Source organism: Rhincodon typus, chromosome 4, assembly GCF_021869965.1.
Source record: "Rhincodon typus isolate 14 chromosome 4, sRhiTyp1.1, whole genome shotgun sequence".
Classification (NCBI taxonomy): Eukaryota; Metazoa; Chordata; class Chondrichthyes; order Orectolobiformes; family Rhincodontidae; genus Rhincodon; species Rhincodon typus.
In genome coordinates this window covers 61,223,782-61,238,413 of record NC_063335.1, presented here as the reverse complement: position 1 = coordinate 61,238,413, position 14,632 = coordinate 61,223,782, and the positions used below count along the sequence as shown (strand labels likewise).

General features: G+C 41.2%; 1 protein-coding gene across 2 annotated transcripts in view; it reads left to right on the top strand.

Annotated features, from left to right (window-relative positions):
- The window catches only part of lyn (LYN proto-oncogene, Src family tyrosine kinase), a 98,526-nt gene that overhangs the window by 23,744 nt on the left and 60,150 nt on the right, over positions 1 to 14,632 (top strand). For both annotated transcript variants that reach the window (XM_048595688.1, XM_048595687.1), the window contains exons 5-6: positions 12,150 to 12,248; positions 12,338 to 12,441. In XM_048595688.1, coding sequence (XP_048451645.1) covers positions 12,150 to 12,248; positions 12,338 to 12,441 — 203 coding nt within the window. The remainder of the gene's footprint in view (positions 1 to 12,149; positions 12,249 to 12,337; positions 12,442 to 14,632) is intronic.

Below are 14,632 nucleotides of genomic sequence, written 5' to 3'. Positions count from 1 at the left end.
CTAGCAGTTCATTCTGCATAAGAAAACCCTCTGTGTGAAAATGTTGCCCCTCAGGTCCCTTTCAAAATTTTCTCCTCTCACCTTAAAAATATGCCTTCTGGTTTAGAACTCCCCTACGGTAGGGAAAAGACCTTTTGCTATTCACCTTATCGGTGCCCTCATGATTTTATAAACTTCTATAAGGTTACCCCTCAACCTTCTACGCTTCAGTGAAAAAGCCCCAGTTATCCAGCATCTCTTTCTAACTCAAACCTTCCAGTCTTGGCAACATCTTGTAAATCTTTTCTGAACCCTCCCCAATTTAATAATATCCTTCCTATAACCGGGCAACTAGCACTATACACAGTACTTCAACAGTCCTACAGTAACATGGCATCCCAACTCCTATACTCAATGCTATAAGCAATGAAGACAAGTGTGCTAAACACCTTAACTCCCCTGTTCTACATGAGATGCCTCTTTCAAAGAACTATGTACCTGTACCCTTAGGTCTCTCTGTTTCAACACTACCATCTCAGGAATCAGTCTGTAAATCTTACTTATGTGCTCTCCATAGTCAGAATATCCTTCCTCAGATAAGGAGGCCAAAACTGCACAGAATATTTTAGGTGTAGTCTCACCAAGGCCCTCTACAATTGCAGCAAGGTAGCCCTGCTCCTATACACAAATCCTCTTGTGAACTTTCAGCAAATGGTGCACAATGACGCCCTGGTCTTGTTGCACATCCTCCTTTCCCAATCTATTACTATTCAGATAATAATCTGCCTGTCTGCTTTTGCTACCAACGTAGATAATCTCATATTTCCACATTATACTTCATCTGCCTTCTATTTGTCTCATTCAAATTGTCCAAATTGCACTGAAGTATTTCAGCATCCTCCTCCTCCTCACAATTCACCCTTCTACGCAGCTTTGTGTCATCTTCTATCACTAGGCAGGAGCAGTTGCGCATGTCCAATCAACATCCATTCCATTTGCTGACACACGTGTGATTTCTCCCACCACTAGTGTCTCGCAAGGGGTAGGAAGCAGGGACATGACAATGGCATCAACAGTGGGAGAAACCATGCATGCGTTGGTGGATGGCGTAGATATCAAAAGTAGTCCTGTTCATCTGCAAGAGTTGCAGTTTTAAACCATCTGTATTCTGCATACCGTCTATACAGTGACAATAGCATGGGTAAACTGTCATACAGTTGGTATGCTCTGTGTTTAATCAGGAAAAGTATGCCTCTTTTGTATGTATTGCATCATAAATAACTGGATTTTATAATTTACCATCATTCAACTTTTTACCTAGAGCAATCTCACCAGTACCAGTACCACGGTGTAAATGGAAAAAATACAACGCAAAACGAATTATTTGTGGAAAGCACAGGAGATTGCTAGTTTATTTTCATTGTTATATAGAAACAGTAGGCTTGACTTTAAGTGCTGCTGATGCTGATAAGAGCTGAGTAGATATTTTTTAAAAAGTGCCTTTTCCATGGCTTCTTGCCACTCCTCCACGGCTTTTAGCTGAGGCTAGATCTGGAAGGGCTATGACAGGTAGCCTATTAAGATTTATTTATTTGAGGCCAACTGGGATTTTCCTTTCTGCCTTCAGGTTCCTGGAGTTGACAGGGACCAGTTTATTGTTTTTCCTTAAGAAGGGTCTAGGCCCGAAACATCAGCCTTCCTGCTCCTCTGATGCTGCTTGGCCTGCTGTGTTCATCCAGCTCTACACCTTGTTATACCAGTTTATTGAATTTGAATTTCACCATTTGCCACCATGGGATTCAAATCTATGTCCCCAGAATGTCAGCCTGAACCTCTGGATTGCTAGTTCAGTGACATTAGCACTATGCCACCTCTCTGCAGTGGTGTCTGGCTGCAAAAGCCATTTTCATTTAATCTTTAAGGCTGTTATAGAGGGAGTATGTATACACCCTCTCCCTCATTTAGCTGCCACTACTGCTTTCAAACCAGAAGGTCTTTAATTGGCACCCAGATTTGAGAGCTTACCATCCTTTCGTAAGTAAATGGTGAGCTCACACTTCTAGCCATAAATGGGTCACTCTGGAGAATCCCACTTAACATTTTTCTCACAGTTCAGGCTTCCAGCCCACATTTCAGTCTGAAGACAAGGTTCAGAAGCGTATAAAGAAACTGCTGCCCACGTTTGGCAGAGATTCCTATCCTCAAATTCAGCTTTGGGCAAGGAAAACAAAAATTGATCCAAGAACAAGTAGCTCCCTCTTCTCATTCACTTCTATGGAATCTTTGATCTTAGAGCAAAGTCTCACCAGGTAATCAACTCTGCTAACTATAAACAATACCTCATCAGTTATAACTCAACGTCATAGCAGATTTTTACTTGCTTGAGCATGCTTATTTCGTTTACAATTCCCTTTAGTTGTGCAATCTTTTGTGTCAATAAATTCTTAGTAGCTTTCCTGTTATTTATTTTTTGCTCTGGTATAACTTTTTTTAACAACTCAGCTCATTAAACCACATGAGCCAGAGAGTTCCCAGGTTTGATTATCCTTTTCAGATTTTCTTCCCTTCATTCACACATTTTATTCATACAGGAGGGCAATATTGGCCTAGGCAATGGGAAATCTTCTATGGGACTGCTTAGAGTCAGTGGACTGGCCCATATTGAAGAACTTAGCAACCAACCTAAATGGATATGGCACCACTGTTACAGACTTCATTAGTAAGTGTGTAGCAGACTGCATGCCGAAGAAGTTAACACGAATGTTCCCCAACCGGGAACCATGGATGAACGGAGAGATCCACTCCCTACTGAAATCCAGGTCTGAGGCATTCAAGTCAGGCAACCCTGACATATACAGGAAATCCAGGTACAACTTTCACAAGGCCATCAGAGATGCCAAAGCACAGTACCAAACTAAGCTTGAGACCCAGACTAACCACATTTACACTTATCGGCTGTGGCAAGACTTAACCTATATAATGGGTTACAAAGCTAATTTGACCAGAATTGTGGGTGATAGTATATCCCTACCTGAGGAGCTCAGTGCATTCTATGCTCGCTTTGAACAGAAGGTCAGTGAAATGATGTCACCTGTCCCAACTGCCTCAGATGCATCCACACCCATGGTCACCGCTGCAGACATTAAATCAGCCTTGACAGAAAGCGACTGGCCTGGCTGTGCACTCAGATCCTTTGCAGACCAGTTGATGATAGTATCACTGACATCTTTAACCTCTCCTTACTTCGATCTGAAGTCCCCATCTACTTCATGAAGACGACCATCATCCCAGTGCCAAAGAAAAATCATGTAGTATGCCTCAATGACTACTGCCTAGTGGCTCTGACATCCGTAATTATGAAGTGCTTCAAGAGGTTACTCATGGCTCCCATCAACTCCAACCTATCAGACTGCTTTGATTGTTTGTGATTTGACTACTGACATAACAGGTCCACAGCAGAAGCCATTTCCCTGGCCCTACACTGATCCCTGGATTGTCTGGATAGCAAGGATACCTATGTCAGGCTCCTACTTATTAACTACAACTTCGCCTTCAACGCCATAATTCCAAACAAATTCATTTCCAGACTCTGAGATATAGGTCTCAACTCCGCCCTCTGTTACTATATCCTCAACTTCCTGACCTGTAGATGGCAACCACTAAGAATAGGTGACCACACCTCCTCCATGATAATTCTCAACACAAGTGCCCTGCAAGGCTGCATACTCAGCTGCCTGTTGTATTCCTTATACACTCACTACTGTGTGACCAAATTCCTCTCCAACTCCATTTACAAGTTTGTTAATGACACCACCATTGTAGGTTGGATTTCAAACAACTATGAGACAGAATACAGGAAAGGGATTGAGTACTTAGTGGCATGGTGTAAAGAAGACAATCTCTCCATCAACGTTAACAAAACACAGAAGCTGGTCATTGACTTCAGGAAGTGGAGTGGAGGTCACACCCCTGGCTGCATCAATGATACTGAGGTAGAGATGATCCAGAGTATCAAGTTCCTGGGAGTGATGATCACCAACAATCTGTTCTGGTCCACCCACTTCAAAAGTATAACAACACCTCTACTTCCTTAAGAGGCTAAGGAAATTCAGCATGTCCACAAAGATTCTTACCAATTTTTATAGATGCACCATAGAAAGCATCCTAACTGGGTGCATTACAGCATGGTATGGCAACTGCTATTTCCAAGACCACAGGAAACTACAGAGAGTCATGAACACAGACCAGTCCATCACGTAAACCAACCTTCCATCCATTGACTCCATCTATACTTTCTGTCACCTCAGGAAAACAACTGACATAATCAAAGACCCCTCCCACCCCTGTTATACGGTCTTCCACCTTCTTCCATCAGGCAGAAGATATAGAAGTTTGAATACATGTACGAACAGATTCAGGAACAGCTTCTTCCCCACTTTTATCAGACTTTTAAACGAATCTCTCAAACGTTAATGTTAATCTCTCTTTACATCTTCTCTGTGGCTGTAACACTGTATTCTGCACTCTATTCTGCTACCTGATTTACTTTGCATGGTATGATCTGTCCATAGAGCATGCAAAACAACACTTTTCACTGTATCTCGGTACATGTGATGATACATCAAATCAAATTGTACATTTTCTGGGGCAAATAGAGGTGATGTACCCAAAACTTAGTTCTGAGGTTGTTGAATTGCTCGCCAAGCTGACATGTTCTCGTTCATTTTGTTGTCTGCTGGAAAGGTTTTTTTTAATCCATGTGTCAGGTTTGTTATTGCCGTTGTCTTTATGGTGGATTAGTTTGGTGTGTTTCTCCTGTAGCTTGTGTCTTCTTAGTTTTGTTTTTGTGTTGATTGATGGTGATGGCCTGTTTTAGTGTTGTAGTCCACTGCTGGTCTGTAGTGTTTAGATACTGTGATTTTTGGCGCAAAATTTCCCATTCATACCTGTGGAGTCGGTTATGGGCATCATTAATCATTGCTCATAGCATTCTGCATCCGTTCTGTTCAGCTATTTTATGTACCTGTGGGTTGTTGAGTGGAAGTTTGTACTTCACACTGCGGGGAAGTACCTGGTTCCTGACGCATTCATGGAGAAAGTGAAGTTGTTCGTGGATAGAGCGCTGTTGTTAGGCAAAGGTTTCCCATCGTTGGGCAATATTTAACATGCTATGCCTGTAGATGTTTAAAGTTTTGGCAAAGGTCTGTAGCTTGGGTTGTGGGTGAGGTTGTTGAATTGCATGCCGAGCTGGCTTGTTCTTGTTCATGTCAAGAATGCTACGAGTAATGATTAATAATGCCCATAGCTGACTCCACAGGTACGAACGGGAAATTTTGTACCAAAAATCACATTATCTAAACACTATAGACCAGCAGTGGACTACAACACTAGAACAGGCCATCACCATCAATCAACACAAGACCAAAACTAAGATGAATGAGAACAAGCCAGCTCGGCGAGCAATTCAACAACCTCACCCACAAACTGAGCTACGGATCTTTGCCAAAACTTTAAACACTTAGTTCTGCTTTCAGAAAAGCATTTCTTAGTACCACCCTGCCCCCAAAAGACAGGCAGATAAGACTTTCATCTCATCTGTCTGTGCTGTACAATAACCATTTAAAACAATCTTATTTCAGTGCTCGAGAGGAAATGCAAAAGGAAATGACCCCTTTCATTGTGCAAGTGCGTCTGTTCTCTGACATGCACAGCTAATTCTGCCAATGACAGTAGGCTTGAGTGCAAACTGGTTTGACGCATGTAGACGATGTTAAAGTTAATTAGATTTTCACCCTCTCACCTAGGCTTAAAAGTACTGCTGCTAATCAACCATCTTTTTTCTTTAACTAGTTTCATTTCATAGAATCTGGGAAGGAAGATGAGAAAATTTTCAATCCAATGTTTTAAGTACAATGACAGAATTAAAGTTGGGTTTTCTACTGCCCTTTCGCTTTTTGTCACTCATCATTTTTGTCACCATTTGCTTTTGTCACTTCTCCTAACTTTCCGGATATCATTTGATCTATACTCTCCAATATAGTATGCTCTTGGACATTGTATCATATTAAAAATTCTATACAAATAGAAACTCTGCTTCATCTTCATTGTTTGTGATATACATAAATGATCTGGAGGAAGGTATAGATGGTCAGATTAGCAAGTTTGCAGATGACGCTAAGATTGGTGGAGTAGCAGATAGTGAAGGGGACTTTCAGAGAATGCAGCAGAATATAGATAGATTGGAGAGTTGGGCAGAGAAATGGCAAATGGAGTTCAATCCAGGCAAATGCGAGGTGATGCATTTTGGAAGATCCAATTCAAGAGCGAACTATACGGTAAATGGAAAAGCCCTGGGGAAAATTGATGCACAGAGAGATCTGGGTGTTCAGGTCCATTGTACCCTGAAGGTGGCAATGCAGGTCAATAGAGTGGTCAAGAAGGCATACAGCATGCTTTCATTCATTGGACGGGCTATTGAATACAAGAGTTGGCAGGTCATGTTGCAGTTGTATAGGACTTTAGTTCAACACATTTGGAATACTGCGTACAGTTCTGGTCGCCACATTACCAAATGGATGTGGATGCTTTGGAGATGGTGCAGAGGAGGTTCACCAGGATGTTGCCTGGTATGGAGGGCGCTAGCTATGAAGAGAGGTTGAGTAGATTAGGATTATTTACATTAAAAAGACAGAGGTTGAGGGGGGACCTGATTGATGTCTACAAAATCATGAGAGGTATAGACAGGGTGGATAGCATGAAGCTTTTTCCCAGAGTGGGGGACTCCATTACTAGGGGTCACGATTTCAAGGTGAGAGGGGAAGAGTTTAAGGGAGATATGCGTGGAAAGTTCTTTACGCAGAGTGGTGGGTGCCTGGAACGCGTTGCCAGCGGAGGTGGTAGAGGCGTGCACTATAGCGTCATTTAAGGTGTATCTAGACAGATACATGAATGGGCATGGAGCAGAGGGATACAGATCCTTGGAAAATAGGCGACAGGTTTAGATAGAGGATCTGGATCGGCGCAGGCTTGGAGGGCCGAAGGGCTTATTCCTGTGCTGTAATTTTCTTTGTTCTTTGTTCTTTGTTCTTAAACTGAGAACTGTATGTGAAAATGCTAATTAGTTGCCTCACTCATTTCAATGTTGAAATGTATGCCCATGTACACATCACTGTTATTTCCTGAGAAGTCAAAAACGTCCTGATTAACAACGAGTTTCTTTGGGCATCAACTGACTTTAGCATAAGTCAGGGCACGATCAGAATTTCATACGCTAGCCCATCTGAATTCTATGCTGATACCTGTACAAGCATCTTCCTAAGACTAGTAATCAATGTTAGATATTGCACCTTGGCCAAATATCATTGTGGAGATATTATGGCATCTGACTATTTGACTGCATCTGAGCATGCAGAATCTTGCTTTTAAATACCACTCAATGACTTGCCACTCAATGATTTCAAGTAATTATAACCAGTGTATTTTCCAAATCATCCTTGGCTTTGTAGGGTTTGCCTTTCCCCAGGTTATAAATCTATTCACAAAATGGATGATTGTTATGAGGATATATCTCTATGATTTTTAAAACTTTCAACTTTTTGGAACTGTTGAAACTGAATAGAAATGAGGCAAAATGCTTAAAACGCAATGTCACTTCAAGGTGTAAAAGAACGAACAAAGCAACCTTGGCAGAAATAATTGCAAATAACGTGGCTCCCTACAATCTAGATACTTATCTAAACTTGTCATGATCTTGGAAAAACATTGAAAAATGTAAAGTAAAAGACATTGATGTCAGTTACCACCTGAATGGATTAACTGACAGTATGAGCATAAGACATAGGGGCCTAAATGAACATTCAGCCCATCAAGTCCACTTCGTCATTCAATGAGATCATGGCTGATCTGATAATCCTCAACTCCACTTTTCTGACTTTTCCCATAACCCTTGATTCACTTACTGATTGAAAAGTTTATCTATCACTGCATTAAATATACTTAATGACCAAGCATAACAGCCCTCTAAAGAATTCCACAGATTCACTACTCTCAGAGAAGATGTTCCTCCTCATTACTATCTCAAGTGGGCTACCCCTTACCCTTAGGTTATGTCCTATGTCCTCTCCTATAAGAGGAAACAACCTCTCCACATCTATTCTGTCAACCCTGCTAAGAATTTTGTATGTTTCAATAAGGTAGCCTCTCAGACATCTAGACAAATGAATACAAGTCCATCCTACTAAACTTCTCCTCAAAAGAAAATCCTTTGATACCTGGAATCAATCTAGCGAACCTTCTCTAAATTGCTTCTAAGATCAGTATATCTATCCTTGGATAAGGGATCAAAACTGTTTCCAGTATTCCAGGTGTGATCTGACTAGTGCCTTGTATAGATTTAGCAACACCCCCATATTCTTATGTTCCATTCCCTTTGAAATAAAAGACTTACATTACATTTGCCTCTCCTATTACCCACTGAAGTTGAATGCTAGCTTTTTGTGATTTGTGCACAAGTACCACCAAATCCCTCTGTGCTGCAGCTTGTTCTAGATTTTCACCATTTAAGTAATATTCAGTTCTTCTATTCTTCCTGCCAAAGTGCATAATCCTACATGTTCTCAGATTATTTTCCATCTGCCATGTTTTTGCTCACTCGTTTAACCTGTGTTTAACCAGAATCCCTCTGTAGATTCATCTGTTGTCATCACTACATACCTTCCCATCTATTTTTGTGTCATCCACAAACTTGACTATAGTACTTTCACTTCTATCATCCAAATCATCAATATATATTGTAAATAATTGTAGTCCTAACACTGATCCCTGTGGCACTTCACTGACTAATTACAGGTTGTCTTTCTGAAAACACCACTTTATCCCAGCTTTCTATCTTCAATTAGCCAATCGTCTATCCATGCTCATACACTGCCCCCAACACTATGGACTATTCTCTTATTAAATAGTTCATTGTGTGGTACATTCTCAAATGCCTTTTGGAAATCCAAATATATTTCATCCACTGGTTCCCCTTTATTTGTCCAACTTGTTACCTCCTCAAGAAACTCTAATAAATTAGTCAGATACGATTTCCCTTTCATGAAATAAGTCTGGCATTGCTTGACTTTACTATGTGTTTCTAAATGTTCAGTTATTACATCCTTTATAATAGACTGAAGCATTTTTCCAGTGACCTGTGCTAAGCGAAGTAACCTATATTTACCTTTCTTTTGTCTCCCTCCCTTTTTGATTAAGGGTGTTACAATGGCAGTCTTCCAATCATCTGGGACTTTTCCTGAATCTAAGGATTCTTGGAAAATTACTGCTAGTACATCAACTATCTCTGTAGCTGCATTTTATTTAAATGTTAGGATGCAACCCATCAGGCCCAGGGGACATATCAGGCTTTAGACCAAATAGTTTCCCTAGTACATATTATCTAGTGATAGCTATGTTTCTTTGCTGTGCGTAGAAATAGCAGCCTAATTAGGAACTGACTGAAGCCATATCCTCATACTTGACTCAGCTAGGCCCTTTGTGTTGGGTGCATATAAATTCAGCTAGTAATTTCAGTTGACTTGAAACAGGAGCATGCATTTTCTGGAAAAGAAATGTCTCAAAACAAAAATTACTGTTTATTCAAAACAGGTTTTTTAAAATCAAATTCAAATTTCACCCTCTGCTGTGATGGGACTTGAACCCATACCACCAGAGTAATAGCTTGAGCCTCTGGATTACTAGCCCAGTGACAATATCATTTGACCAACACCACTAGGAAAGGGATCGGTATATAACGCAGGGCAAGAGTTATAGCTGGGGGAAAGGCAATTATGAGGCGATGAGGCAAGATTTAGGATGCATAGGATGGAGAAGGAAACTGCAGGGGCTGGGCACAATTGAAATGTGGAGCTTGTTCAAGGAACAGCTACTGCATGTCCTTGAGAAGTATGTACCTGTCAGGCAGGGAGGAAGTGGTCGAGCGAGGGAACCGTGATTTACTAAAGAAGTTGAATCTCTTGTCAAGAGGAAGAAGGAGGCTTATGTAGAGATGCGGTGTGAAGGCTCAGTTAGGGCACTTGAGAGTTACAAGTTAGCCAGGAAGGACCTAAAGAGAGAGCTAAGAAGAGCCAGGAGGGGACATGAGGAGTCTTTAGCAGGTAGGATCAAGGAAAACCCTAAAGCTTTCTATAGGTATGTCAGGAATAAAAGAATGACTAGAGTAAGATTGGGGCCGGTCAAGGACAGTAGTGGGAAGTTGTGCGTGGAGTCCGAAGAGATAGGAGAGGTGCTAAATGAATATTTTTCGTCAGTATTCACACAGGAAAAAGACAATGTAGTCGAGGAGAATACTGAGATACAGTCTATTAGACTAGACGGGATTGAGGTTCATAAGGAGGAGGTGTTAGCAATTCTGGAAGGTGTGAAAATAGATAAGTCCCTGGGCCGGATGGGATTTATCCTAGGATTCTCTGGGAAGCTAGAGAGGAGATTGCAGAGCCTTTGGCTTTGATCTTTATGTCGTCATTGTCTTCAGGAATAGTGCCAGAAGACTGGAGACTAGCAAATGTTGTCCCCTTGTTCAAGAAGGGGAGTAGAGACAACCCTGGTAATTATAGACCAGTGAGCCTTACTTCGGTTGTGGGTAAAGTGTTGGAAAGGATTATAAGAGGATTTATAATCATCTAGAAAGGAATAATTTGATTAGGGATAGTCAACACGGTTTTGTGAAGGGTAGGTCATGCCTCACAAACCTTATTGAGTTCTTCGAGAAGGTGACCAAACAGGTGGATGAGGGTAAAGCGGTTGATGTGGTGTATATGGATTTCAGTAAAGCGTTTGATAAGGTTCCCCATGGTAGGCTATTGCAGAAAATACAGAGGCATGGGATTGAGGGTGATTTAGCGGTTTGGATCAGAAATTGGCTAGCTGTAAGAAGACAGAGGGTGGTGGTTGATGGGAAATGTTCATCCTGGAGTTCAGTTACTAGTGGTGTACCTCAAGGATCTGTTTTGGGGCCACTGCTGTTTGTCATTTTTATAAATGACCTGGATGAGGGCGTAGAAGGATGGGTTAGTAAATTTGCGGATGACACCAAAGTCGGTGGAGTTGTGGATAGTGCGGAAGGATGTTGCAGGTTACAGAGGGACATAGATAAGCTGCAGAGCTGGGCTGAGAGGTGGCAAATGGAGTTTAATGCGGAAAAGTGTGAGGTGATTCACTTTGGAAGGAGTAACAGGAATACAGAGTACTGGGCTAATGGTAAGATTCTTGGTAGTGTGGATGAGCAGAGAGATCTCGGTGTCCATGCGCATAGATCACTGAAAGTTGCCACCCAGGTTGATAGCGTTGTTAAGAAGGCGTACGGTATGTTAGGTTTTATTGGTAGAGGGATTGAGTTTCGGAGCCATGAGGTCATGTTGCAGCTGTACAAAACTCTGGTGCGGCCGCACTTGGAGTATTGAGTACAGTTCTGGTCACCGCATTATAGGAAGGATGTGGAAGCATTGGAAAGGGTGCAGAGGAGATTTACCAAGATGTTGCCTGGTATGGAGGGAAGGTCTTATGAGGAAAGGCTGAGGGTCTTGAGGCTGTTTTCGTTAGAGGGAAGAAGGTTAAGAGGTGACTTGATAGAGACATACAAGATGATCAGAGGATTAGATAGGGTGGACAGTGGGAGCCTTTTTCCTCGGATGGTGATGGCTAGCACGAGGGGACATAGCTTTAAATTGAGGGGTGATAGATATAGGACAGATGTCAGAGGTAGGTTCTTTACTCAGAGAGTAGTAAGGGCGTGGAATGCCCTGCCTGCAAAAATAGTAGACTCGCCCACTTTAAGGGCATTTAAATGGTCATTGGATAAACATATGGATGATAATGGAATAGTTTAGGTTAGATGGGCTTCAGATTGGTTTCACAGGTCGGCGCAACATCGAGGGCTGAAGGGCCTGTACTGCGCTGTAATGTTCTATGTCCTAGGTTCTATGTTCTATGTTCTAGGTTTTTTGGAGGAGGAGTGACAGCATGATGCAAATTCAAGGGCCTAGAAATTTTAACAGTTTTGATGGTGACATATAAATTTTAAATGAGTTGTCAATTGTCTGAACAATTGTTGTTTAGATTTTCAATTGTTTCATCTTAGAACTCCACCATTTATATGTAATGTTTTTTTCTTCCAGGCATGGTGAATGGTGGAAAGCCAAATCTCTTGTAACTAGAAAAGAAGGATACATTCCCAGCAATTATGTGGCAAACATCAACACACTGGAAACAGAGGAGTACGTTGCTTCTATTTTGATACTTAAGTGCAGTTTGGTTTTTGCTTACTGGACACCAAATTAATAAACAAACATTTGATGTTTTTGAGGTGGTTCTTTAAAGATATCAGCCGCAAAGATTCAGAGAGACTCCTATTATCACCTGGAAATAAATCTGGTGCTTTCCTTATTAGGGAGAGTGAAACATCAAAAGGTAGGACTTTATAACTGCTTTCCTTCATTTTACATCTTATGACTGATCTGACTCTGCAGGATTATGGAGTTATTACTATTTACTTAGATGTATGCTGTTTTACATAAACACATTTTAGGTATACAAAATCATGAGATGTAGGGACAGAGGAGATTATGAGAATCTCTTCCCCATGGCAGATGTGTCTGAAGGCAGAGGACACAAGTTTAAGATGGGGAGCAAGTGGTTTGGAGGAGATAATAGAAGGAATCCTTTCACCCAGAGGGTGATTGATTTATTGTCATATGTACCAAAATACAGTGAAAAGATTTGTTTACAAGTGGTGCAGGCAGATCACAGCAAGTAAAGGATGTACAGATCAAAAAAGAACTTAGAGGCATATAGGTTATATTATTTGAGGCTAGAGTCCATTCAACAGTCTGATAATGACCAGAAAGAAGCTGTTCCTGAACCTGCTCGTGCGTGTGTTTGGGCTTCTGTATCTTCTGCCTGATGGAAGAGTTTGCAGGAGGTCATTACCAGGGTGTAATGGATCTTTGATGACATTGGCCACCTTTCCGCAGCAGTGAGCTTTGTAATTAGAGTCCATGGATGGAAGGTGGGCTTCTATGATGGCCTGGGCTGTGAGTGCCACCTTCTGTAGTTTCTCATGGTCTTGGGCAGAGCAGTTGCTATACCAGGCCCGTAATGCACCTGAACAGTGTGGTTTCAATGGTGGATATACCTACTTTGACAACTATTCAAAAGCATCTGGATTATTACTTGAAATGCAAGGGCATAGCGGGCTATGGACCAAGTGTAGGCAAATGGGATTAGCATAGTCGGGTGCTCGTTTGTTAGTGTAGACACAATGGGCTGAAGGGCCTGTTTCTATGCTGTTTGACTTTTGGACTCCTGTTTTATTTTATGGAGTTATGTTTAACTCCAAATTTCCATATTTTTCAGGTAGAAGTTTGCACATGGTTCTCAACAAAAAAAATCTTTAGCTCCGTAGGATATTGTGAACGTTGAGCTGAGCAAATTACTATAATTTTGTGTAGAAGAAAAGCAAGAATTAAAATGTACATCAAAATAACTGAAGCTTTTTATAAAGTAAGGATTCTTTTAAGCAAATATCTTTTGAGAGGTGTGTTCCTAGAATGCTGTGGAAAGGAATTATCTCTTCAGATTTTTCACATAATGTCATCATTTGAACAATTCCAGCTTTGGTGTTAAGAAGATCATTTGTATCTGTTCTATTCCCAACACCACAAAGCCTCATTCCAACTTCTGAGCTTTCTTTACTGTACCATTATGAAATTGAGTGCTCCCCACAGGGGCTAAGTAATGAGTTTCTATATGTAAAATGGGTGGTATTTAATGGAGGAAGTCCAAGGACTTGCCCAGCTACAGGAGACCTGACGATAACTCCATGTTCTTTCTTTTCTCGAAGATCTGTTGAGACAATGTGGGCCCTCCCCAGGATCCAGGGTTAGAAGTTCCATGCATTTTAAAGGCTAGCAGATTTTCATTGCTCAACAGTGCCACCAGGGAAGCAGTAGCTCATGTTGATAGCACACTTACACAAGGCCTAGGATTTCCTATCAATTTAGGCATAGGCGACTGATGGTAAATGGGGATCAGCCATATGGGCTTTGGGTAGCTCTCAATTTTCCTGATACTGGGCCCTTCAATTGGGCACTGAATACCTTTTGAACAGGAAATACCCCATCACAAGAGCCTGCAAGCAATCCCAATCACGTTCATTTTCAGGGTCCCCACATGCTACATTGCCTGCTGCCAGATAAATACCATTGGTGGTGGGATGAGGCTTTAAGTGGGTTTTAATTGCCCTGTTAAGGGCTTCAATTTAACACTTCATGGGCCTCCTATCAAAGACTTAATTGGGGCAATGGTAAAAGTGACAATTCCTTATCTGCCAATCATATGCCTGATTAAATGTCCCCACCACCAAACCTGTAATGGCAAAAATAGATTTGTCACAATGGATGCTGTTAAGTCTGAGATCCTACATTTTCAATGAATAAACACTATATCATTTTTTTCCAAGTGAAAAACTGAAGCAATGTAGACGCAATAATTTAATGTAAAATATTATCAAAATAACTGTTGAATTTTTTGCATTTATTATTAGTTAGCTGCAATGTAAATGAGTGGAGGTTTTGCTAAAGCTATGCAAAGCTTTGGTTGG